Source organism: Rhinoderma darwinii, chromosome 6 (assembly GCF_050947455.1).
Source record: "Rhinoderma darwinii isolate aRhiDar2 chromosome 6, aRhiDar2.hap1, whole genome shotgun sequence".
In the NCBI taxonomy this organism is placed as follows: Eukaryota; Metazoa; Chordata; class Amphibia; order Anura; family Rhinodermatidae; genus Rhinoderma; species Rhinoderma darwinii.
The window spans coordinates 29533436-29561190 of NC_134692.1; the positions used below are offsets into that span (position 1 = coordinate 29533436).

General features: G+C 40.1%; 1 protein-coding gene across 1 annotated transcript in view; it reads left to right on the top strand.

The window, feature by feature from the left end:
* Positions 1–1633: 1633 nt before the first annotated feature.
* Positions 1634–27755, top strand: part of XIRP2 (xin actin binding repeat containing 2) — a 206750-nt gene continuing 180628 nt past the window's right edge. The window contains exon 1 of the mRNA XM_075831107.1: positions 1634–1843. Coding sequence (XP_075687222.1) covers positions 1634–1843 — 210 coding nt within the window. The remainder of the gene's footprint in view (positions 1844–27755) is intronic.

Sequence of the window (27755 nt, forward strand, 5' to 3'; positions counted from 1 at the left end):
ACAAAACAATTATTTTTTTCTCTGCAAAAGAAAAAAATACACATAAATTTGGTATTGCCGTAATCGTATTAACCTGCAGAATAAAGTTGAGCTGTCATTTTTACCACACAGTAAAAGCTGTAAAAATGAAGCTGTTTTTTTTTTACCAATTCTACCCCACAAAGAAGAGTTTTTCAGTTTTCTAGTACATTATATGGCACTTTAAAATGATGACAATAAATACTACAGCTCGTCTCGCAAACAAAAACCATCACGCCGCTCCACTGACGAATTTAAAATGACAAAAAAAAAATCATTTAAACATCTCTAAACTTGTCCCACTGATGCCAATATACGCCCTTGATCTGTAGACCACAGCCTCTTTGTTCTGATGTTTGTGGGGGTCGAACTTCCACCAATTACATAGACATTGATGGTCTATCATAGGTCATCAATGTGTTTTCTAGGAAAAAAAACCTTCGAGCAGACATTTTTAAGGTTATAATCCTGTTAATAAAACTGCTGTCAAATAAAAATTATAATTCGTTTTGTTCATAAACTATGAAATAATTGCAAAACCTTTGCTAAAATGAACTTAAATGTAGAATTTTTTATATTACATCCTAATTTTAATCAACATATTTCCATCATATATCTTTATTGCATATCTTGCGTTGATTTTTACACTGGGATATTACATGTACAGTACTTACATTTCTATTATATATAATATATATATATATATATATATATATATATATATATATATATATATATATATATATATATATATATAATAGCAGCTTGTAGAAATATATATGTGGAGATAAAAATACATTGCTCCAGCCTGTCCCATTTTCATCCAAGCTGTCACTAACAACCTGTACTCTTATTCTTGAAGTTGGAAGTAAGGGAAACTTTGTGATGAATTTAATTTTGAATACCAGACTTCTCAACCTATCTGACCTTTAGAATGAAAGCTTATTTCCGAAGCTTCGAAAATGCTGTAAATCATGAAAAGCTTCAGTACTTGTATAGATATGTATTTTGCTTTTGCTACTGACCTTCAAATAAAAAATAACTTCCGTGTCTTTTTTTTTTTTAATGTTAGTCTGCTGAAGTCTCTGGATGTGGGAACGTGCCCAACTTTTTAAGTTTCATTGATAATTTGGAAAATAACTCTTAATGGTCTTATGGTCCAAGTATCCACATCAACCAGCTACTAAGTTGCTTCCTCCAAGGCTATGAATCATCTGTGAAGCTTATGCTGCTGCTGCTTCTAGCAAAAGTCACCAGCTCCTGATGAAAAATGATTGCCAAGACCAAACTTTAAGCTGCCAGAGTTGGAAATCTCATTGCCATCGGCAGATCATCAGCTAAGACAACAGAAAGGAACAGATTGAAAGGAACTTAAAATAGCTAAAACAAAAAGAAAACTTTAATTGCCAAGAGAGAGAAGGAAATAGGAAAAAAAAAAAAAAAACATTAACGAAGGAAATAGAAATTTCTGAAAGAGAATAATTGAAAAACAGTTGAACTAAACACATACGGTTCTTGAGCAGAGTCATCAAATTTTTAGGGCAACACTGATTTACAAGCTAATAAGTCAATAAAGCTCTCTCTCTATATAATAATATTTAGTTTAATCTAAAGTATGAGCAAGGTACGTACACGTGAAGATAGAAGGACCAACCAAGCTTCTCAGTCACAACAGAGACACCGGAATGGAGATATTGTTTTCAAAGAGGATCTCCAGGCTTCTCGCAAGATTGAAAGGTTTGCCATTCCTTTGGACAATCTTAAAATGATGTTTGAAAGGCCAAGTCGTATTGTTGTGATGCCACGCAAAAGCAGCAAGAAAAAGGTAAGGAAGTTTTCTCCTTTTTATTTGTTTGTCAATTGGCTCTACCCCTTCCACTGTTACCCCTGCCAAAGACTTGTCATCACTATATAGTACTCATAAATTACCATATACCGTGTCATTTCTTTCCTTATAGTCAGGTTTAGATTACATTTTATCCAGCCAAAGAGATTTTATGACATTGCTACTGCTCTATGTACTTTATGAGTTACTTTGGATCCTTTTCTCTGGATCTCCAAAGTTCTGGGAGAGTTTTGATTCTGTCTTTAAGTTTATATTTTATGTTACAATAATAAGAATGTCAGTACAAAGGGTAGTTTTTCTTAGGAGCCCAACTAACCCAAAGAAGTTGACACTGTGTTCTTCAGAGATTTTTTTGTAGACCCATATATCACTTGATGTACTAGTATGAACAAATTAATATTTTACACAATTTACATAGTTGAAAAGTTAAAAAAATAACATTTAAATTATGTGCACATCTGGAAATGTATATACTTCTATGTCCATATTGTGTCGCAAATGTGTTTTGATAACCAAATAAAAGCCTAAGGCACATACTGTAGTGTTTATACATATGAAGAGAAGTTGCATTGTAAGCTCAAAGCAATTTTAACAATATTGTTCAAGTTATTGCACTCCTAAGACTACTTTGTCTCAGGGCTCCAATATAGCCCAGAACTAAATACTGTCTCAATCTTTTCCTGATTAGAATAGTCTCTTGAGGTCACTGAAGCATACAATTTCCCTCTGTCCTAAAAGCTATAGTTTGATAAATATAATAGAATATATAGACTTATGTTTAATGGTGACGTAAAATTGGCACAAAGTCAATGTTTCATTGAACAAGAATTGGTTTAAGTAGGTAAAGATCGTCTCATTGTCACCAAAGCTGGTCATACGTATTAAAGGAAAATTGTTAGAACCCGTTAATTACGGGTTAATGTGTAAGTGGGGTGCCCGACAGACCACTGATGGCGAATGTCAAACGAAGGAATTTTCAGGCATGTTAGGCTTCAACTTTTGTCACTATCTACAAGGGTGGGAGACTGGCAATATCTAGGGGAGCTGTGTGGCACTATCTACAAGGGGGGCATTATTTACAGGGGGGCTGTGTGGCACTATCTACAGGGGGGGCTATGTGGCATTATCTACAGGTGGTGTGTATGGCACTATCTACAGTGGGTGTGTATGGCACTATCTACAAGGGGGTATGTGTGGCACTATCTACAGGGGGCTATCTGTGGTACTATCTACAAGGGGGGGTGTGGCAGTGTCTACAGGGGGAGGAGGTGTGGCATTATCTACAAGAGGAGGATATTCATTATGTCAACATATAGTCTCATTAGCCTCAGTTATACAATCTGTTTTAGTCAGGCACTGACCTCTTTAATTTATTTTCTTTTAATTCATTGTTATGGTACCTACCTTATAGAACTATATTGCTTGTAAAACATACAAATGGTTTTATGCTCGAGTTACATAAATATAAAAGGTCAAAAAAAACAATTACATCTCATTGATTGGTAGAGAAAGAAAACATGGTGAGGGGGAAGGAGATGCCGGGAAAGAAGTTGGGAGAGGGGGAACGCCAAAGTGAATCTTTGCCCCGGGTGATGGAGAAACTCCGGAGCGCATACAGCTCTTCAGTACGCAGCTCTTTACAGGCCCTGTGAACACTGTATCTCCTTGCTCTGCCATTTACTAGGCTACAGGCCACGGCATGATGACATCACTCGATCACGCCAGCCTACGCAAGGATCCCGTTGGCTTTGATGCCTTGGAGCAGCTCTGTTTGTCGTGGGAACAGGGCCTAAGTGAGTATAAAGTTTGTTTGTTTTATTTGTTTGGGTGGCGCTATCTACAGGGGGTCTTTATGGCACTATCTACAAGGGGTGCTGTATGGTCCTATCTACAGGGGGGGCTGTATGGCACTATCTACAAGAGGGAGATATGTGTCATTATCTACAGGGGGATCTGTATGGCACTATCTACAAGGGGGAGGTGGGGGGGAACTATTTACAAGGGAGTCCTGTATGCCACTGTCTACAAGGGTGGCAGTTTCTACAAGGGGATGTGACACTATCTACAGGGGGGCTGTATAGCACTGTCTACAGGGGGGCTGTATGGCAGAATCTATGGGGGGCACTATCTACTGGGCGTCACTATCTACAGGGGGCACTATCTACAAGGGGGGCCCAGTCAAAAGTTTGCTATGGGGCCCAGTCTTTCCTAGTTCTGCCTTGTTATATATAGTATACAAGCAAAAGGTTATATCTAAATGTTTTTTCGTTCATTTGAATAATAATTATTTCTTATTCATATGCTGACCAATGCTAGTCTGTCTGGCTACACCAATGAACCAGTAGAGGAATGTTTTTTCTCAGTTTCCAAGAAATATCTTTAACACAATGAAACCTTACTGAGCAAAAAAATTGCAGTGAAAAATGGTCTTCTAGAAGGGAGGTCATTTTAAAAGCATTTAAGGGAATAGAAAAACATTTACTGAATTTGACACCTGGTCTAGATTAAGGATGGTCTTCTCAAAAAGTGATCAATAAATCTCAGGTCTATCTCCTGAGCTCATATTATCTGGCTGGACCATAAATAAGACATTTTTAGAGGATTGCTTCTCACTCTTCAGCCTAAGACCATTTTTATACTGTATATATTCTTTAATCATAAAATCAACTTGGAAGTAGTAGGAGTTTCATTCATACCTATCTCTGTGTGTTGATTTTTACTGTTCAGGACATAAAGATATTTTTCCAGGTAACTGAATTTGGTCCAGTATAGCTCTCTGATATATCCAGAAATTGTTAAAATGCAATAGAAGACATGAGCTGACCACAAAATGAGATCATGCAGTCATGTGCTCTCCTTAGATTTAATTACATATATCCCTTCAAGAAACAAGCTCATATGTTTCCATTCAGATCTCTGCTATGGATTTTCTATTGAAGGGGTATTCCTATCTGCATAATCATGTCTTAAATGCTAGTAAACTTAAAATGAGTGACTTCACCAAATATCTTGATTTTTCAAATCTTTACTCTTCTATCGATAGTCCTCCCTCTTTAGATTTTGCTTGTTGGCAAGAGTTACAACCACTGATGTGGTCCTTCAGTGGTGGCCATGCTTGCGCAGTGTATTCCCCATCTACTGTAGAGGGAGGCCGGGGACTTGGGAGCCCGTGTCGTGGTCTGTGGGTATGTGGACCCACTAGGCCGCACTGCCATAGCCAAACAACAGAGCACCCAATCAATACAAAGTCCAGCACAAGGGTACCTGAATAGTCCAGACAGTGGCAGAGGCTTTAGCACAAATGGAGGTGGGTGCAGCAGGTTGCGTCAGATGTGGCGGATGACAGCAGGTGCAGCAGGCTGCGCCAGACTTGGCGTATGACAGCAGGTGCAGCAGGTTGCGCCAGACATGGCGGACGACAGTAGATCCGGCAGGATGCGCCAGACGTGGCAGATGGCAGTAGGTTCAGCAGGACACGACTCCAACACTAGACAGGCTCATGGACAAAGCACGGCACGGGATACAGGTAGCACGGCACGTGAACACTGGGAACAGGATAACACTGAGGGACCATTTGCAAAGACTAACATGGGAATTACTAACAATGCTAAGGCAGGGAGTGAAGGGGCAGGGCCCCTTAAATAGTCTAGAGTGATTGGGGCTAATTGTAAATATAATTACTGTGCGCACGCTGGCCCTTTAAGGCTGGGCACGAGAGTGTGCGCACACCTTACGGGACAGTGCCGAGCGGAGCGGAAGTGAGTGCTGGCATCTCCTAGGAAGGAGATGCCGACCAGCACTCACAGATCCCTGGCCGTGGCCGCCGAGGGGTGAGTAGGAATGGCGGTCTGTGGCCATGGACGCTACAGCGCACACATGCACGGTAGCTCCTGGACCAGCCATCTCTCTCCAACTGTATTCATATATGTGGCCAACTTCAGGGCATGCTCAGTACCCCTAGAGCCTGTGAGCACAGCAGACCGCAGGAGGGGTGTTGGGTGCGGGTCGAGGGGGTTTGAAATGGTAGATAACTAGGGTAATAAAACTGTGTAGGGACAAAAAGGATCGTGGGAAGGATCGTAGGAAGAACTAGGGGGGATCTTCTAAGCCACGCTTATAATGCCTGGTTGAGACAAGCGGTCAGCAAGGTTCACTTCTCAGGCTGCTAGTACTAGTATATCTAGCAGCATTGAGTACACGCACATAGAAGGTAGCACAGCTTGTTTGACATCAAGCTCGTACTACCCACATTCACTCCTTGTCAGATGAACGCGCTTCAAGGAAAACGGATGGAAAAATACTCTTCTAGGGGTAAAAAATTGGATAGCATGATTAGACTAAGATTTTAATGTTTATTGAAGTTAGGGGGAAAGAAAAAAAAAAAGCAGGTGGAAATCCTTTAAACTACACGAAACCTTTGTTTTTAAAAAAATATTTTTACTGTACATTTTTAGACTTTAAGTTATTTAACCTGTACCTGCACCACGACGTCATGGTCTGTTGTGGTACAGGGGGTGATGTCTGGAGCGGGCTCTGCACGCAGCAGGTGTCAGCTGTGTATTACAGATGACACCCAGGACTAACAGCCAAGAACAGCACTGTTACTGGCGGTTTAACCCCTTAAATGTTGCGATCAATCATAATCATAGCAACTATGACGTTAGAAAGAGGGGTGCGCTCCACTCTGACAGTTCATCGGCCGCCCTGCGATGTAATCAGGGGGGGGTGCCGATGATTGTCATGGCAGCCCAGGGGCCTAATGAAGGCCCCTGGGACTGCCTTTCTTCAGCTCCTGTCAAGCTCTGGCAGGGCTTAACAGGAGCCTGTAAAAATTGCAATATACTGCATTATTATTGCAGTGTATTTCACCAGCGATCTAATGATCGCTAGTTTAAGTGCCCTAGGGGGACAAAAAAAAATTGTAAAAAAAAGTTTTTAGTAGTGTAAAAAAAAACAATTAAAAGTTAAAAAGAAAAACCTTTTCCCATTTTACCTCTAAAGTAATTGAAAATAATATAACAAATAAACAAAATTGGTATTGCCACGTCCGTAAAAGTCCGAACTACTACAATACAGCATTATTTAACCCGCACGGTGAACGCCGTAAAAAATAAAAAATTAAAACGCCAGAATCACTGTTTTTTGGTCACTTCATATCCCACATAGATATACAAATAGAAACTACAGCTCGCCCCACAAAAAATAAGCCCTCATACCGCTCAATCGACGGAAAGATAAAAAAGTTATGGCTCTCAGAAGCACAACTTTTATTTTTAGCAATTAGTTTCTTCCTTGTAAAAGTAGTAAAACATACAAAAAATTATATAAATTTGGTATCGCCGTAATCATGTTGGCCGGTGGAATAAAGTTAACATGCCATTTTTACTGTACGGTGAAAGCTGTAAAAATGAAGCCCCTCAAAATATTGAGGAATCACTATCTTTTTCCTACTCAACCCCTTAAAGATTTTTTTTCTAGTTTCCCAATACATTATATGGTAGAATAAATGGTGCTGCAAAAAACGCCCCCATATGGCATTATCGACTTTTGGAAGGTGGGGAGGAAAAAAATGAAAACGAAAATCTAAGAAGATCTGACTAAATTAGAACAGCTTTTCATAAAGAATTTGTTTCATTATACCACTCCCCTTCACTGAGAATAACAGGCTTAAATGTTTAAGAAATTCTGAAGAAATCTACAATTTTTTCAGATTTGACGTGCACTCAGAGCATATAATTAAAATATTCTAAGTCTAATGGGTTATTTTTGAATAAACCTTTATAAATAGTCTCTTGAACAAAATAAACTCAAAAAAGCTTCACATGAGGTTGTCTTCCGAGGAACCTACGGGGCACTGTTTTTGTAGGGGCCATTATTGTGTTAGAACTTGGGCCACCAGAGCGCCCACATACTTCACTAGAAACGTCCTGTTTCTGGAGCATCTAGCCATGTGTCATATGAGCCTCCTGGTGTTTGTTGCCAAGAGGTATCAATGAACTGCGAAAAGCCACAACTGAATTCACACTTCAAGTGTTATTAGAGAATCTTGCAGTGGCCATGTGTTTAAAGGAGTTTTTCCGAGTTGAAAGATTCCTTTTTATATTTTGTGTGGGTAAATACACTTCTCTGGAAACCTACAATAGGAGTGAATTTACACAAATATTATGTGGATTTAAAAAAAATCTCTTTTACAGCAGCTACATATAGAGAAAAACATCTCAGCCTTCTGTTTACATGTATAAAAACACAAAAGTCAAGAATCTGTGACGGTAGACATGACAATAGAATGAGCTCGGTCAGAGAGAAGACCCAACAGCGATTCTTCTTGTACGTGCTTCAAAATGAATGGAAACGATAGATACTTAATTATTCAGGCTTTTCAAAGTATGCCGTGCAACACTGAGTCGTCTTTGTAATTTAAAACCAATGAGTAAACGGAAAACATTTATCCTTTCAAAACCCTAAATGAAACACGTTTTATTCTCTGTTAGTTCATTTCACGGTAATGCAGATTTGTATGTTAGAAATTAACTTGAGTCAAATAATGGTGTAAGAAAAAAAAAAAAAGAATATTATTCTGAGAATCGACAATAAGTGTCAAATAAAAACAGATTACAGTTTGGCTGGATTCACACGAGCATGTTCGGCCCGTAAAGGACGGAACGTATTTCGGCCGCAAGTCCCAGACCGAACACACTGCAGGGAGCCGGGCTCCTAGCATCATAGTTATGTACGACACTAGGAGTCCCAGCCTCGCTGCGAGACAACTGTCCCGTACTGTAATCATGTTACAGTAGTTCCACGGAGAGGCAGGGACTCATAGCATCTTACATAACTATGATGCTAGGAGCCCGGCTCCCTGCAGTGTGTTCGGTCTGGGACTTGCGGCCGAAATACGTTCCGTCCTTTACAGACCGAACATGCTTGTGTGAACGCAACCTTAGAGGCTGCCATATCAATATGATCCTGCTCCTGGTTTATTAGCAGTGCACTTTTAGGATTCTAATAGGATATCTAATGGCCTTCTGTTTCTGTTATGTAATACATTTAGCAATAATTTACTTGTCATCCCACCAGCCCATAACCCTGCCCATAACCCTGCCTACATTATAATAATGTTCTTTTTTTTCTCCTCCGTGCCACCTCTAACTTGCTTTGTAGAAAAGAATAACCCTGCCTCTGTCCAAATTATAGACATAATATATGTCAACTGCGCTATTGATTCCATGTGAATAACTGAAACTGAGACCTTTCACAACGGTGACAAACGGAAACCGTTAGCAAAGTTTCCGTCACCATTGAGATCAATGGTGATGCAAACGTAAGCTAAGGTTTCTGTTTGCCTTTCCGTTGAGAGATTCCCCCGACGGAAAGCTCAGACGGAACCCCTCAACGGAAAGCAACGCTGATGTGCACAGGCCCTAAACCCAGATCTATGAACAAAGCCTCGCTGAAGTAAAGCAGGCTCTAGTGGACACTTAGGACTCGTCCACACATTGCGTAAATACTGCAGATTTTCTGCAACGTATTTTGTTGTGGAAAATCTGCAGCATCATAAAGTAGCAGAGGAGTGGATGAGATTTCAAGAAATCTCATCCACACGGTGTGTACGTGATATGCGGACGTTCCGCACACAAATTAACCTGCGGTGCATTTTTTAAGCCGCAGCATGTCAATTGTGGTTGCAAAATCGCCGGTATTTTGTTGCAGGTTTTCCCCATTGAATTCAATGGGGATCTAAAACCCGCAACAAACAGTCAAGTGTTGCGACTTTTGCGGCAGAATCGCAGCAATGGCATTTTATCCCATGTGACCGCTGCAGCCAACTACAGGCTGTAGCGGCAGTCACATGAGATAAAGGTCAGCCTGGATGACATTAGAGGGCCAGCCACCTGGGATAATGCTTCATCCCATGTGACCGCTGCTACAGCCAATCACTGGCTGCAGCGGTCTCCTGGGATAAAACGTCATCCCAGAAGGCTGGCTAATGTTGCATTTTTCCGCAGCAGACATTCCGGGCGAAAAATTGCACCACTGTTTGTGATCTCAGTAGTGGAAACGTGTTCTCTGGAGCGATGAATCACGTTTTACTATTGGATGAATCTGGGTTTGCCAGATGTCAGGAAACCGTTACTTACCGGAATGCAACCGCTACTTACCAGAAGGCATAGTGCCTACTGTAATATTTGGTGGAGGAGGGATTATGGTCTCGGGCTGTTTTTCATGGTTTGGACCCTTAATTCCAGTGGAGGGTAATATTAAGGCTACAGTTTACAAAGACATTTTAGAAAATTCTATGATTCCAACTTTGTGGTAACAGTTTGAGGGAAGGCCCTTTTCTATTCTAGGATGACAGTGAGATACATAAAGACATGGTTTGTCGACTTTGGCATGGAGGAACCCAAGTGTCCCTTTGGGACAAGTTGGAATGCGGATTACAAGACAGACCTTCTTGTTCCACATTCGTGACATCACAAATGCTCTTTTGGCTTAAAGAGACTCTGTCACCACATTATAAGTGCCCTATCTCCTACATAACTGAGATGGACGCTATAATGTAGGTGACAGCAGTGCTTTTTATTTAAAAAAACGATCTATTTTTACCACTTTATTAGCGATTTTAGATTTATGCTAATGAGTTGCTTAATGCCCAAGTGGGCGTATTTTTACTTTAGACCAAGTGGGTATTGCACAGGGGTGTGTATGACGCTGACCAATCAGCCTCATGCACTCCTCTCCATTCATTTACTCAGCGGATAGGGATCCTGCTAGATCCTTATGTGCTGTCTTATACTAACACATTAACAAAACTGAAGTGTTTAGATAGTGAATAGACATATTACGGGATGTCTATTCACAATCTCTGCACTTCGTTACTCTGTCTGTGGTATCTTTTTCCTACTCAACCCCTTAAAGATTTTTTTTCTAGTTTCCCAATACATTATATGGTAGAATAAATGGTGCTGCAAAAAACGCCCCCATATGGCATTATCGACTTTTGGAAGGTGGGGAGGAAAAAAATGAAAACGAAAATCTAAGAAGATCTGACTAAATTAGAACAGCTTTTCATAAAGAATTTGTTTCATTATACCACTCCCCTTCACTGAGAATAACAGGCTTAAATGTTTAAGAAATTCTGAAGAAATCTACAATTTTTTCAGATTTGACGTGCACTCAGAGCATATAATTAAAATATTCTAAGTCTAATGGGTTATTTTTGAATAAACCTTTATAAATAGTCTCTTGAACAAAATAAACTCAAAAAAGCTTCACATGAGGTTGTCTTCCGAGGAACCTACGGGGCACTGTTTTTGTAGGGGCCATTATTGTGTTAGAACTTGGGCCACCAGAGCGCCCACATACTTCACTAGAAACGTCCTGTTTCTGGAGCATCTAGCCATGTGTCATATGAGCCTCCTGGTGTTTGTTGCCAAGAGGTATCAATGAACTGCGAAAAGCCACAACTGAATTCACACTTCAAGTGTTATTAGAGAATCTTGCAGTGGCCATGTGTTTAAAGGAGTTTTTCCGAGTTGAAAGATTCCTTTTTATATTTTGTGTGGGTAAATACACTTCTCTGGAAACCTACAATAGGAGTGAATTTACACAAATATTATGTGGATTTAAAAAAAATCTCTTTTACAGCAGCTACATATAGAGAAAAACATCTCAGCCTTCTGTTTACATGTATAAAAACACAAAAGTCAAGAATCTGTGACGGTAGACATGACAATAGAATGAGCTCGGTCAGAGAGAAGACCCAACAGCGATTCTTCTTGTACGTGCTTCAAAATGAATGGAAACGATAGATACTTAATTATTCAGGCTTTTCAAAGTATGCCGTGCAACACTGAGTCGTCTTTGTAATTTAAAACCAATGAGTAAACGGAAAACATTTATCCTTTCAAAACCCTAAATGAAACACGTTTTATTCTCTGTTAGTTCATTTCACGGTAATGCAGATTTGTATGTTAGAAATTAACTTGAGTCAAATAATGGTGTAAGAAAAAAAAAAAAAGAATATTATTCTGAGAATCGACAATAAGTGTCAAATAAAAACAGATTACAGTTTGGCTGGATTCACACGAGCATGTTCGGCCCGTAAAGGACGGAACGTATTTCGGCCGCAAGTCCCAGACCGAACACACTGCAGGGAGCCGGGCTCCTAGCATCATAGTTATGTACGACACTAGGAGTCCCAGCCTCGCTGCGAGACAACTGTCCCGTACTGTAATCATGTTACAGTAGTTCCACGGAGAGGCAGGGACTCATAGCATCTTACATAACTATGATGCTAGGAGCCCGGCTCCCTGCAGTGTGTTCGGTCTGGGACTTGCGGCCGAAATACGTTCCGTCCTTTACAGACCGAACATGCTTGTGTGAACGCAACCTTAGAGGCTGCCATATCAATATGATCCTGCTCCTGGTTTATTAGCAGTGCACTTTTAGGATTCTAATAGGATATCTAATGGCCTTCTGTTTCTGTTATGTAATACATTTAGCAATAATTTACTTGTCATCCCACCAGCCCATAACCCTGCCCATAACCCTGCCTACATTATAATAATGTTCTTTTTTTTCTCCTCCGTGCCACCTCTAACTTGCTTTGTAGAAAAGAATAACCCTGCCTCTGTCCAAATTATAGACATAATATATGTCAACTGCGCTATTGATTCCATGTGAATAACTGAAACTGAGACCTTTCACAACGGTGACAAACGGAAACCGTTAGCAAAGTTTCCGTCACCATTGAGATCAATGGTGATGCAAACGTAAGCTAAGGTTTCTGTTTGCCTTTCCGTTGAGAGATTCCCCCGACGGAAAGCTCAGACGGAACCCCTCAACGGAAAGCAACGCTGATGTGCACAGGCCCTAAACCCAGATCTATGAACAAAGCCTCGCTGAAGTAAAGCAGGCTCTAGTGGACACTTAGGACTCGTCCACACATTGCGTAAATACTGCAGATTTTCTGCAACGTATTTTGTTGTGGAAAATCTGCAGCATCATAAAGTAGCAGAGGAGTGGATGAGATTTCAAGAAATCTCATCCACACGGTGTGTACGTGATATGCGGACGTTCCGCACACAAATTAACCTGCGGTGCATTTTTTAAGCCGCAGCATGTCAATTGTGGTTGCAAAATCGCCGGTATTTTGTTGCAGGTTTTCCCCATTGAATTCAATGGGGATCTAAAACCCGCAACAAACAGTCAAGTGTTGCGACTTTTGCGGCAGAATCGCAGCAATGGCATTTTATCCCATGTGACCGCTGCAGCCAACTACAGGCTGTAGCGGCAGTCACATGAGATAAAGGTCAGCCTGGATGACATTAGAGGGCCAGCCACCTGGGATAATGCTTCATCCCATGTGACCGCTGCTACAGCCAATCACTGGCTGCAGCGGTCTCCTGGGATAAAACGTCATCCCAGAAGGCTGGCTAATGTTGCATTTTTCCGCAGCAGACATTCCGGGCGAAAAATTGCACCACTGTTTGTGATCTCAGTAGTGGAAACGTGTTCTCTGGAGCGATGAATCACGTTTTACTATTGGATGAATCTGGGTTTGCCAGATGTCAGGAAACCGTTACTTACCGGAATGCAACCGCTACTTACCAGAAGGCATAGTGCCTACTGTAATATTTGGTGGAGGAGGGATTATGGTCTCGGGCTGTTTTTCATGGTTTGGACCCTTAATTCCAGTGGAGGGTAATATTAAGGCTACAGTTTACAAAGACATTTTAGAAAATTCTATGATTCCAACTTTGTGGTAACAGTTTGAGGGAAGGCCCTTTTCTATTCTAGGATGACAGTGAGATACATAAAGACATGGTTTGTCGACTTTGGCATGGAGGAACCCAAGTGTCCCTTTGGGACAAGTTGGAATGCGGATTACAAGACAGACCTTCTTGTTCCACATTCGTGACATCACAAATGCTCTTTTGGCTTAAAGAGACTCTGTCACCACATTATAAGTGCCCTATCTCCTACATAACTGAGATGGACGCTATAATGTAGGTGACAGCAGTGCTTTTTATTTAAAAAAACGATCTATTTTTACCACTTTATTAGCGATTTTAGATTTATGCTAATGAGTTGCTTAATGCCCAAGTGGGCGTATTTTTACTTTAGACCAAGTGGGTATTGCACAGGGGTGTGTATGACGCTGACCAATCAGCCTCATGCACTCCTCTCCATTCATTTACTCAGCGGATAGGGATCCTGCTAGATCCTTATGTGCTGTCTTATACTAACACATTAACAAAACTGAAGTGTTTAGATAGTGAATAGACATATTACGGGATGTCTATTCACAATCTCTGCACTTCGTTACTCTGTCTGTGGTATCTTTTTCCTACTCAACCCCTTAAAGATTTTTTTTCTAGTTTCCCAATACATTATATGGTAGAATAAATGGTGCTGCAAAAAACGCCCCCATATGGCATTATCGACTTTTGGAAGGTGGGGAGGAAAAAAATGAAAACGAAAATCTAAGAAGATCTGACTAAATTAGAACAGCTTTTCATAAAGAATTTGTTTCATTATACCACTCCCCTTCACTGAGAATAACAGGCTTAAATGTTTAAGAAATTCTGAAGAAATCTACAATTTTTTCAGATTTGACGTGCACTCAGAGCATATAATTAAAATATTCTAAGTCTAATGGGTTATTTTTGAATAAACCTTTATAAATAGTCTCTTGAACAAAATAAACTCAAAAAAGCTTCACATGAGGTTGTCTTCCGAGGAACCTACGGGGCACTGTTTTTGTAGGGGCCATTATTGTGTTAGAACTTGGGCCACCAGAGCGCCCACATACTTCACTAGAAACGTCCTGTTTCTGGAGCATCTAGCCATGTGTCATATGAGCCTCCTGGTGTTTGTTGCCAAGAGGTATCAATGAACTGCGAAAAGCCACAACTGAATTCACACTTCAAGTGTTATTAGAGAATCTTGCAGTGGCCATGTGTTTAAAGGAGTTTTTCCGAGTTGAAAGATTCCTTTTTATATTTTGTGTGGGTAAATACACTTCTCTGGAAACCTACAATAGGAGTGAATTTACACAAATATTATGTGGATTTAAAAAAAATCTCTTTTACAGCAGCTACATATAGAGAAAAACATCTCAGCCTTCTGTTTACATGTATAAAAACACAAAAGTCAAGAATCTGTGACGGTAGACATGACAATAGAATGAGCTCGGTCAGAGAGAAGACCCAACAGCGATTCTTCTTGTACGTGCTTCAAAATGAATGGAAACGATAGATACTTAATTATTCAGGCTTTTCAAAGTATGCCGTGCAACACTGAGTCGTCTTTGTAATTTAAAACCAATGAGTAAACGGAAAACATTTATCCTTTCAAAACCCTAAATGAAACACGTTTTATTCTCTGTTAGTTCATTTCACGGTAATGCAGATTTGTATGTTAGAAATTAACTTGAGTCAAATAATGGTGTAAGAAAAAAAAAAAAAGAATATTATTCTGAGAATCGACAATAAGTGTCAAATAAAAACAGATTACAGTTTGGCTGGATTCACACGAGCATGTTCGGCCCGTAAAGGACGGAACGTATTTCGGCCGCAAGTCCCAGACCGAACACACTGCAGGGAGCCGGGCTCCTAGCATCATAGTTATGTACGACACTAGGAGTCCCAGCCTCGCTGCGAGACAACTGTCCCGTACTGTAATCATGTTACAGTAGTTCCACGGAGAGGCAGGGACTCATAGCATCTTACATAACTATGATGCTAGGAGCCCGGCTCCCTGCAGTGTGTTCGGTCTGGGACTTGCGGCCGAAATACGTTCCGTCCTTTACAGACCGAACATGCTTGTGTGAACGCAACCTTAGAGGCTGCCATATCAATATGATCCTGCTCCTGGTTTATTAGCAGTGCACTTTTAGGATTCTAATAGGATATCTAATGGCCTTCTGTTTCTGTTATGTAATACATTTAGCAATAATTTACTTGTCATCCCACCAGCCCATAACCCTGCCCATAACCCTGCCTACATTATAATAATGTTCTTTTTTTTCTCCTCCGTGCCACCTCTAACTTGCTTTGTAGAAAAGAATAACCCTGCCTCTGTCCAAATTATAGACATAATATATGTCAACTGCGCTATTGATTCCATGTGAATAACTGAAACTGAGACCTTTCACAACGGTGACAAACGGAAACCGTTAGCAAAGTTTCCGTCACCATTGAGATCAATGGTGATGCAAACGTAAGCTAAGGTTTCTGTTTGCCTTTCCGTTGAGAGATTCCCCCGACGGAAAGCTCAGACGGAACCCCTCAACGGAAAGCAACGCTGATGTGCACAGGCCCTAAACCCAGATCTATGAACAAAGCCTCGCTGAAGTAAAGCAGGCTCTAGTGGACACTTAGGACTCGTCCACACATTGCGTAAATACTGCAGATTTTCTGCAACGTATTTTGTTGTGGAAAATCTGCAGCATCATAAAGTAGCAGAGGAGTGGATGAGATTTCAAGAAATCTCATCCACACGGTGTGTACGTGATATGCGGACGTTCCGCACACAAATTAACCTGCGGTGCATTTTTTAAGCCGCAGCATGTCAATTGTGGTTGCAAAATCGCCGGTATTTTGTTGCAGGTTTTCCCCATTGAATTCAATGGGGATCTAAAACCCGCAACAAACAGTCAAGTGTTGCGACTTTTGCGGCAGAATCGCAGCAATGGCATTTTATCCCATGTGACCGCTGCAGCCAACTACAGGCTGTAGCGGCAGTCACATGAGATAAAGGTCAGCCTGGATGACATTAGAGGGCCAGCCACCTGGGATAATGCTTCATCCCATGTGACCGCTGCTACAGCCAATCACTGGCTGCAGCGGTCTCCTGGGATAAAACGTCATCCCAGAAGGCTGGCTAATGTTGCATTTTTCCGCAGCAGACATTCCGGGCGAAAAATTGCACCACTGTTTGTGATCTCAGTAGTGGAAACGTGTTCTCTGGAGCGATGAATCACGTTTTACTATTGGATGAATCTGGGTTTGCCAGATGTCAGGAAACCGTTACTTACCGGAATGCAACCGCTACTTACCAGAAGGCATAGTGCCTACTGTAATATTTGGTGGAGGAGGGATTATGGTCTCGGGCTGTTTTTCATGGTTTGGACCCTTAATTCCAGTGGAGGGTAATATTAAGGCTACAGTTTACAAAGACATTTTAGAAAATTCTATGATTCCAACTTTGTGGTAACAGTTTGAGGGAAGGCCCTTTTCTATTCTAGGATGACAGTGAGATACATAAAGACATGGTTTGTCGACTTTGGCATGGAGGAACCCAAGTGTCCCTTTGGGACAAGTTGGAATGCGGATTACAAGACAGACCTTCTTGTTCCACATTCGTGACATCACAAATGCTCTTTTGGCTTAAAGAGACTCTGTCACCACATTATAAGTGCCCTATCTCCTACATAACTGAGATGGACGCTATAATGTAGGTGACAGCAGTGCTTTTTATTTAAAAAAACGATCTATTTTTACCACTTTATTAGCGATTTTAGATTTATGCTAATGAGTTGCTTAATGCCCAAGTGGGCGTATTTTTACTTTAGACCAAGTGGGTATTGCACAGGGGTGTGTATGACGCTGACCAATCAGCCTCATGCACTCCTCTCCATTCATTTACTCAGCGGATAGGGATCCTGCTAGATCCTTATGTGCTGTCTTATACTAACACATTAACAAAACTGAAGTGTTTAGATAGTGAATAGACATATTACGGGATGTCTATTCACAATCTCTGCACTTCGTTACTCTGTCTGTGGTAGTTACAGCAGAGGAAGCGTGATCTCACGAGATTACGCAGTAAATGACAGGTTACAACGAGATTACGCCTCCTCTGCTGTAACTACCATAGAAAGAGTAACGAAGTGCAGAGATTGTGAGACGTTTTTGGTTAAGCGTGTGAACATACACTTAACCTGCAAAATCAGTACTGCATTCTATAAAACCCTTCTATAACTGGTCCGGTCTGTTGTAGGCATAGAAAACAGTGCACAACTTTAATAAAATTGTTGCATTCTTTTAAGAAATGAGACCATACCCCAAATTGGAAATTGTTGGACATCAGGAAAATTAGCAGAAAATGGGGACCAAGTGCTTTATAATTCTGACACACATGCTTTCAGAAATTTTTATTCTAGTTTTATTTTTAGATTATGCTAGAACATATGCTAAATATGCCCCAACAATTCTCTATCATACCAGATGCAGTCAAACGACATAACCTCCAGGGTCAGTAGTTGTATTTTGTTGCACACATGAATCCTCTCCGTCTCTTAGGCCTGATTCACACGAACGTGTTAAACGTCCGTGGGACAGTCGTTGAAACAGCGGCCGTCCCACGGACCTAAGTAATTCAATGTGGCCGTTCACACAGCCGTTGTTTCAACGGACCGTGTGGAGGGTCCGTGGGAAAATATGACATGTCCTATCTTTTCACGCATCACGCACCCCTCCATAGACTCTCAACTATGGTGGATGCGAGACATCGCGTCCCGCAGCGCCGAGCACGGATGCACCTCGGACGTGAAAAACTGCAGATGTGCAGCGCTCGTGTGAATCCGGCTTTACTGTTCATGCTTCACCTTGAGTTCAGCATTTTTTCATTAGGTGAAAGCCCTGACATCGAGTTTATAGTTACATTGCTCTCAGACAATTGTAGTACTGTTAGTAAAAACAGACAGGTAGTCCTACGGTTGGAGACCAGACACATTATTTACTGACGTGACAACCTGTGCAGCATCATATTGATGTAGCCGCTGCTCAATGTAATGTAGCCAGTGAAATATGTACCTGAACATCCAGTCTGACAGACCTCCTTAATCAATGTACTTTTTTCGAATTCAATATTGTTATTTGGCATATATAACCTTTATTTTTATCTAGGGAAATGATTTTTAAACAGGAATTGTTGCTGCTTCTCCTTGCTTAGTCAAACATAGTCTTTTTTGGCCAAATCGCAGAACCTTTTAACACCATGTACAGATGTAGCCCTCTTTATCTTGACTTGTAACTCATTAAATACAGTGTTTCGCAACTTTATCTTGACTTTTATTAATGACTTTTCAATGGCTTTTGTTGTGGGATATCACGCTGTAGCAAGTTATCAGAGTCAAGATAAAGATGGCTACATCTGTATATTTTAGGTCCAACATTCAGTGTTGACTAATTTCATAAAACATCCATATTTTTCATGTTTTTCTAATAAAGAACCCCTTATCCCCTGCATAAGGAATTTATATGTTTTATATGTAATAACATCCTTTTATCTGTATTACTTTTCTTCATATTTTCTTCTTTTGTTTTCACACTTTGGAGGCATTGAAAAACAATTACTATTTTCCATAGAGTTATCGTGTCAAGTTCCAATATTTTAAAGTTATAATTAATATTATAACCACACCGCCCAACAGCCCGGTTTTTCTTTGTTTTCTCCCATGAAATAGACCTCAAGGGGCGGAGCTTATACAAATTGGCCAAAATGGGCACTCTGGGAGGTTTTGTGGGCGTTCCTGGGCAGAGCTTAATAATGTACTGCAAATAGGGATCCAAATGTATCCCATTTATCCATGAATTTGCAGATAGGTGCTGCAAACTAACGGGCTGGAGGAAAGCAGGAAACCAGGTTTGGTGGCAATATGACTTTTTTTTAGTGCATGACACGTCCTCTTTAACTCTATGAAGCAGATTCACTAAGATGTGGACTAAAACTTAGATGAAAGCCTGCAGGGGTAAGATGCAAGAAATTTAGTAAGAGTCACACACCTTTTAATGAATTTGTCCCATCTTCGGCTGTCCGAGTGCCTCAGATTACCGCTATCATTTATGCTAAACCCCATCCATTTTTACAAAAAGTTTCAAAAGCAGCACAAAACAGCAAAAAGTCACAAATCATTATGCAAATATGGCGTGCGCCATAATTTGGGACATTCTAAAGCGAGATAACTGGCGAAAAGCCATTCTTACATTCCCCAAAATGTCTATGTAGGGGATTTGGAGCTCTGTAAAGACTTATAAGGAAATGAATCAGCAGAGGATTTTGGACCTATGTAAATAGAAAATAAAATAAAATGGTGTTAAAGGGTGGAGATTCCCTTTAAGGGGTTAATGCATTATTAAAAATATTCCGGCTGGTTATTTGATAACTGCACACAATTTAACCTGTTGTACATGACAACATTGTGTCCTCTACTAAATGTCCAAAATATGCTGTCGCAATGGTTTCCCACTGTCTCAAAATCTGTTTTTATGGTCAGTATGAGTGGAACCGTGTAAATCAATTACCGTGGCATACAACACAGATGTTTGCCTGCTACGCAAGGCGGTGAACTTGCCTGAAATAATTAAATGCGTCCAATCATTATTGATGGTTTATTTTATGATCTGAAAGGAACAGCTGTTAACACTTCTGTCTGTTTACGAACAAATCATTTCCAAAGTGCTCATTGCTTTTCCAAGGCTTATTTCTGGAAATTAATCGATTTGATGAAAACTCTCCTTACCAAAATCCTCCCGAGTTGTCCAAGTGTGTGACTGTATTTTTGTCTTACATTTGGAAAACTCGCTATAGAACAGATGTATTTTGGTAAATTACATCCAATTGTAGTGAAATATTCATGTGTGGTTTCAAACATCGCAAAACAAAAATGTAAAAATGCCTCTGAATCATTTATCTCGCTGTTCGGCATTTGGGTTTTAGACCGGTGTTAACAATGTTTAAGGTTTTGGATTGCGGTTTGCTGTTTTTTTTTTTATAGAAACCTGAACATTGCCTTGATTAGGATTTGTTTTGTCGGCTTGGCGTTCGGTGTCAGAGCCCAGGCAGAGTCTGAGCTGTCTGCCGTAGGGAGAAATAAATCTTATTGCAATAGCACAAGGATGATGTATGATGATCAGCCACCCTCATACTTCTACTGTATGGGGCTGTGTCAAAGAAAGGAACAATAACAATCCTGGTAATGGACATTTTTACAGTGCGCCAACTTCATCTGTACGAGTCTCAAGTTGAATCAAGAACATTCAGTCACATTACCTCATCAATAGGAAACCAAAATGTATAAACTTTTCTCAAATATATATAAGTAAGAGAATTCCATAGACGTCCTATCTAAATGTCTGCTCTGGCCCTTTAAGAAAGGGTGACCACTTTTTGCTCTCCACAGGCAACTGTGAGCAGTCAAAGTCTCACAAGATTTTGACTACTTTGTGACATTTCCTGCTTCTGAGCTGGGAGAGTCCACTGTGTATGTGTTGGGGGGGGGGGGGGCTGGGGGGGGGGCTGGGGGGGGGGCTGTGAGTGTGCAGAATGGAAACTCAGGGGCTATCCTACATACTGTAAGTAAGGAAACTACCTGACTGTAGTGACAGCGTCGAAGGGGGATAAAACTTTTGCTAGTGGGAGGGATTGGCCAAGGAACGGCAAAATATGCAAAATTATTCTCTCCTCCATAATCCTGGCCTGATCTGAGCACAAAACTGCCATTCAGATGCTCACAGTTGGTTTCTCCCAGGAAAAATAAAATGTCATGAGATTTGGACCTCACTCTGCTGAAATAAAATTAAAAACTGTGTACTGTAATACTGAGCGAAATCCTCTGTTCTGCTATTAATATTTTTTTAATAAAGCAATATAAGTTTCACCTACAGATGGTGTGTGGTGTCCTTTTTTCCCTAAACATAACGTTGTGCATTTGTTCTTAAATGTTTCACTTTTGTCTCATCTGTCCATACAACATTTTCCCAGAAGCATTGTGGAACATCCAGGTGGTCTCCGGTAAACTTGAGATGGGCCGCAATGTTTTTTTGTGACAGCAGCGGCTTCCTTCGTGTGTCCTTCCTTTGGGACCATCCTTTTTCAGTGTTTTTCTAATGGTGGACACTTGGACATAGGTTTTTGAAATTTGTAGAGTCTCCAGTAGGTCAGGAACCCCTGTGCTCTTGCAGTGATCTTAACAGGGCAGACACTCCGAAGGAGAGTAGCAACAGTCCTAAAATTTCTCCATTTGTCGACATTTTGTCTAACCATAGATTCATATACACCCAGGTCTATAACAATGCTTTTGTACCTTTTTGCAGCTACATGCCTCTCTATTACACATCTTCTGAGGTCTCCTGACAGTTGTTTGCCTTAAAGGCATGGATCACACTAACCAATCTTTCTTAAGAAGAACAGATTTGCCAGTAACCAGGATTTGTGCTCCTTTATTTAATGGGCAGAGCACCTGTGAAACCCACACTTTTAATCTCCTTAATAGAAACACCTTTTGCCAATTAGCTCTTTGAGAAGTTGTTAACACAGATGTTCACTTAATTTTTTCTCCCTGCACTGTGGATATTTTCTCAATGTGCTCAATAACTGACATGAACAGTACAACTATTTGTGTTATTAGTTTAGTTAGATTGTGTTTGTCCATAATTTAGACAGATACAAATAAGACCACATTTTATTAGTAATCATTCAATGCAGAAATTCAGGTAATTCCCAAAGATTCACTTACTTTTTTATTCAGCTGTTCTGTCACTTTTTGTGTTTGTCACAGAACTGATACCTGTTGCTCCTCTTTAACTATGTCCCAACATCTGTTGTATATAAACAGCGGAAGTCGGAAGGGGAAGTATAGAGCAAGACAGTTCCTTATGCAGTCTCTGTCAGCTGTGGAATACAGCCCACACCCTGCTCCAACGGCCAAGCTCGGAGATAACTCCTTTCCCGGCCTTTTAACCACTTAGATGCCGCAGTCAAAAGCGACTGTAGCATCTAGCCATTAGACAGAGGAAGGTGCCCCTTTATCACCCCATTGCTCCCATGCGAGGTGGTCACAGGTTGCCCATAAGTTGTCATGGCAACCTAGGGCCTATTTAAGGCCCCAGATCTGCCATGTTAGTGCTCCTTTTAAGCCCTAAAAGAGGCAGGGCTTAATAGGAGACTGTTATTGTAATGAACTGTACCAGCGATCCCTAGTGGGACTAAAAAATGTTTTACAAATAAGTTTAATAAAGTTTTCAACAATACATACAAATATTTTAACAATAAAAACCAAAAAATGTAAAAACCTTTTCCATTTTTTTTTCCACAAAATAATGTAAACAATAAAAAAGAAACATAACTAGTATTAAAGCGCCCATAACTGTGCAAATTATTAAAATATAACTTATTCCACATGTTGCAAAAAGATAAAAATAAAAAACAGCAGAATTGCTATTTTTTGGTCACCTCGCCTCCGAAACAAAATTAAATAAAAAGTGATCAAAAAGTTTTATGTAACCTAAAATGGTACCAATAAAAATTACAGCTTGCTGCACAAATACAAGTCCTCAAACAGCTCAGTCAATGGAAAAATAAATGTTATGGGTTTCAAAATTCTCAGATTTTTTTTTTATATATAACAAATAATTTTTATTTTGTAAAGTAGTAAAAAAAACATTAGAAATTTGGTATCACTGTAATTGTAGTGACCTGGAGAATAAAGTAAACATGTCATCTTTAACGCATGGTGAACACTGTAAAATCTAAACCGAAAAAACAATGGAGAAAACAAAAATCGAAAAAAAAAAAATGGCTGCGGTGGGAAGGGGTTAAAGATCCTGTAAATTTTTTTAGCAGTTTCCCATCTACAAGCTCTATATCTAATTCTCAGTGTTCTCTGAGCCAGTGGACGGAGCCTAATGGCTATCATGTGCACTGCACACACAGAAGAGGAGAATCCTTCTCTCCTATCTCTATCTATAAGATTTATAGAAGCTGCAGCAGCATGGAGGACATTATACAGCAGTAATGAGCAGTATAGTTGAGACACTGAGGTGACATATAACTCTTACCAGCAGCTGCAGCATCTCTGTGTGTGTCTCACTCACTTCTGCTCTCTCCTCCTGCTCCCCCTCCCCTTCTGATAGACGTATATAGGCAGTGTGTATGTCTCTTTCTCTTCCTGCTCCCTCCTACTGCTCCCCCTCCCCTCTCCATAGATTTGTATAGGCAGTGTGTCTGTGTGACATTCTCTCTGCTCCTTCCTTCTGCTCCCCATCCCCTCTCCATAGACTTGTATTGGCAGGAAGTGAAAAGACACACACCCACCTTTTGAAGTCTGTCCTTAACTAGGGATGTAATTTGTTTGACAAAAGGGGGTGGACAGCAGATTACTGGAAGGGAGACACCTAGTGGCAGTAACTTCACACTGAATTTGCATGGATAAAACAATTACAATTATAAGTTGTTTGAAAAGTTAGTGTTCAATTAGGGCACCATTCACATGAGATAGCTGTTGGAAAAATGCTTTATTGGCTGACAGCTATTTCTCCTGGTACTGTCTCTGATTGGTACTAGATTTATATCTTAGTAGCCTGTAGGGACAGTTTGTCTAGCAGCCTTCAAATCCATCTATTAAATTGGCCGCCACACCTACTGTTATGTATAGCCTTAAAATGTTTGTCTGATTTTACAAAATAAAGGAGATCATTGTGGCGCTTCTCACATCATCTAACACCCGCTGCAGCCTTCCTATTGCACGTCCCTGGGTGTCTTCCTCTCACTACCACAGCACTATGATCTTCTATTTAACATATTAATAAACATAATTTCCTTATGAATATACACTGATCATTGTCTTCATTTGTAGATTTGCCCTTCGGCAGGCTCCTTCCTCCAGTGCCACCTAAAGACATATGACCATATTAAATATAGGCATGGTAAGCCTATCATTCATCTTCTATATTCTCAAAGGTTAATTATCGTAATGTTCTTGGAAACTAACCAATCATGATCATGACAATAATTGGCCGGTGAAAATATGGAAAAAGTATTAAGTAATTTGAATTATGAGATGCATGTAGTGTAAAAACCATATGATAGAGGAAGGCAATTCTTACTATTGCGTTCACTTCAATAATTTACATTTTGTCTTTGTTTTGCTGATAATGAATCTTTAATGTTCAACATATTGTAGGCTACTGAACCGCCTAAAGCTGTTATTTCATATTGACCATTAAACCAGGCTGTTGCTTTTCCTAGACAATATTTTCCCAGACGTGATCTATACTTAGTATTAAAAATAAATGCTGATAAAAAGAATAGACAAATTGAACAAGGATTTGCTTCAATTTTTGCATCTGTCCCAGTATGTACGAGTCTTTAAATATATCTGATAATGCAAAACAAGCAGAGGGAGAGCGGGTAATAAATATCCCACCCATAGCTTTCTTTTATAACCATATGGAGCGAGATGTTTAATTTCTGATTCTATTCTATGTAATTTGCAGCATTTAATTTTCAATCTGTAATGGTACTTTCTCATTCAAATTTGGAGCATTGAATCCCACTACTACTAGCTTTGTGGCAAAGTTATTGCTAGTGCTATTGAGTATTGAAATGCTAATTTATTTATACAATTTATATCTATCAATTACTTTACTGATCAAGTGTTTTTATAATTTGCTTATTACTGATGGACAGCGACAGGGTCGAACTGGCTTACCAGAGTACCAGCAAATATAGGTCCCTATATCAGGCTTCCAAAGGTCCAGCAAAAGACAACGCCAATGTACGCTATTTTAGAGCTGATCACTTGCTGCTAGGAAGTATTTTTTTCGTTTTTTTGGGGGGGCTAGACTTACCTGTTGGGATAGTTGGTCTGTGTCTATAGGTAGGACTGGGCGATGGACACCGGCTAAAGGGAACATTTACATATCAATACACTGACCAATTAAGGCTGGTTTTAGTAGGTGACAAACTGGGCAATAGCCCAGGGTCACTTTTTCCTTGGGAATACATGTGAGGAGAAAATAAAGAAATGTTGTTTCCGCTGCTCATCGCCTTTAAAAATTTTAAATAGATTTTGCCTGATGAAGGAAACAGCCCGGGTTTAAAATGTGTTGCTTTTTACACAGAATCAAACCATTGGATTTGTAATCATATAGAAATGTTTCCATTATTGTTGGATATCTTATATGCTTAAAGGGAACTTGTCACCAGCTTTTCACCTATTAAACCAGCAATACCTGGTGATAATGGGTGAAAAATCATTTCTATATAACCTATAGTTGTCTTAGTCGGCTCTGTAGCTTTAGTATTCAGTTTTTTAGTGTTCCCACACCGTATGCTAATGCGCTTAAAGGAGTCATATCTACGTTTGAAAAGAGTCAAATCTTCGTTTGAAAAGAGTCAGATCTTCATTCCTCAAGTCTTTCCGAGTTTACCCGCCTCCTTACTTTTGATTGACAGCTCCTCGCCTTCCCCAAGCACACTAAATCCCGTGCTTGTGCATTGATGTCCTCTTCTGGTGTGTGTGCACACAAAGGGACACCGGATCATTACGATAAAAGGCGCAAAATCTTTGCAGATCGCTATTTACAGTCGGAGAAGGAGTTTAGGAAAGGGGATAATGGCAATTAACTTTTGATAGCCGCGGCCAGTGAGGGATAAGTAAAGTTCAATAGGTGAAATGCTCGTGACAGGTTCCCTTTAAATATATTTGAAAATTTTAAAGACAGGGAGCAGTGCTAAGAAAAATATCTGTATTTTCTCCTTACCACATATATTTATTGCATTGATGGGCACAAGTTGTCCCTGAACGGATTCCAGGCTCTAGCTCAGGGACAGTGACAAATGCTTTAGTAGGTTGTACTACTAGAACAACACCAGCAGATTAGCATAACCATGTTCGCTACTTCTCTCTTATACCCACTGGATGATGCACTATCTGTGCCTCGTGTTTTTTTCCCTTTCTTCTGACAGCACTGTATCCTTGGTGGCACCCAATATCACGATCGTCAGTAGCAACCAGAGTGTGTAGCAGTAAACTTTTACTTCCCTTGAGACCATTAACCACTTCATTATTAAAGGGTAAATAAAAGTTTGACAAACTTCTGACATGTCATAGTGACATGTCAGAAGTTTTTATTGGTGGGGTCCAAGCAATGAGACCCCCACCAATTGCTAAAATGAAGCCGCAGTAGAGCTTGTGTGAGCGCTCAGCTGCTTCGTGTCTGTTTGGCTTTTTCCGGAAATCAATGTATCGGAGTACAGACTCAATAGAAAGTCTATGAGCCCATACTTCGATACATCGGCTTTCCGGAAAATGCCGAACAGATACAAAGCGGCTGAGCGCTCACACGAGCACTTCTACCACATCTATCTGACATTTATGACATATCCTGTGGTAAAACCCCTTTAACTGCAAAGTAGATTAGAGAGTTGCATACATATAAATTATCTGAGCAATAAACTTTATTTAGACTTTATTAAAATTGAACAACCCTATTAATGATAGCAGTGCATCTGTACTATTATGGAACAATTTATTTTTTCTTGTTACAGATGTAGCCATCTTTATCTTGACTCTGATAACTTGCTGCATTGAAAAATCATTTAAAAAGTTAAGTTAAAGTTTCTTGCCACTGGTTATTTAGTGCATTCATAGCCAAAATAAAGATGGCTATATCTGTATCATAATTGTACGCTCTCAGGTTGGAATCTCATCCAAGCATTATATCCTTGAAGCAGGTGTAATGCATAAATGTTATCGGAGAGCTGTCATATAAAATTGTGCATGATAAAATCCCACTGCTGGGACTAACTCTAGTTTAAACATCAAGATCCTGTTTTCATTGTGCGTCAATTACGTTTTATTTCATAATAAACTAAGAGTGACGGCTTCATGCCTAAGAATTCTTACTGTTACAATAAAAAAAAAATTTTTTTTATAATAAACGTTAGGTTTTCTCTTCCTTTTTGCTTCAATATTCTGCTACCCATACCCAGACAACTAACCACACTCGATAATATACAGTTATTAACAGCTACTCATTTATGTCAACTCACACCAGTGACAATAAGTAATGGCCTTGTCTAGTTCTTGCGCTGACTGGCA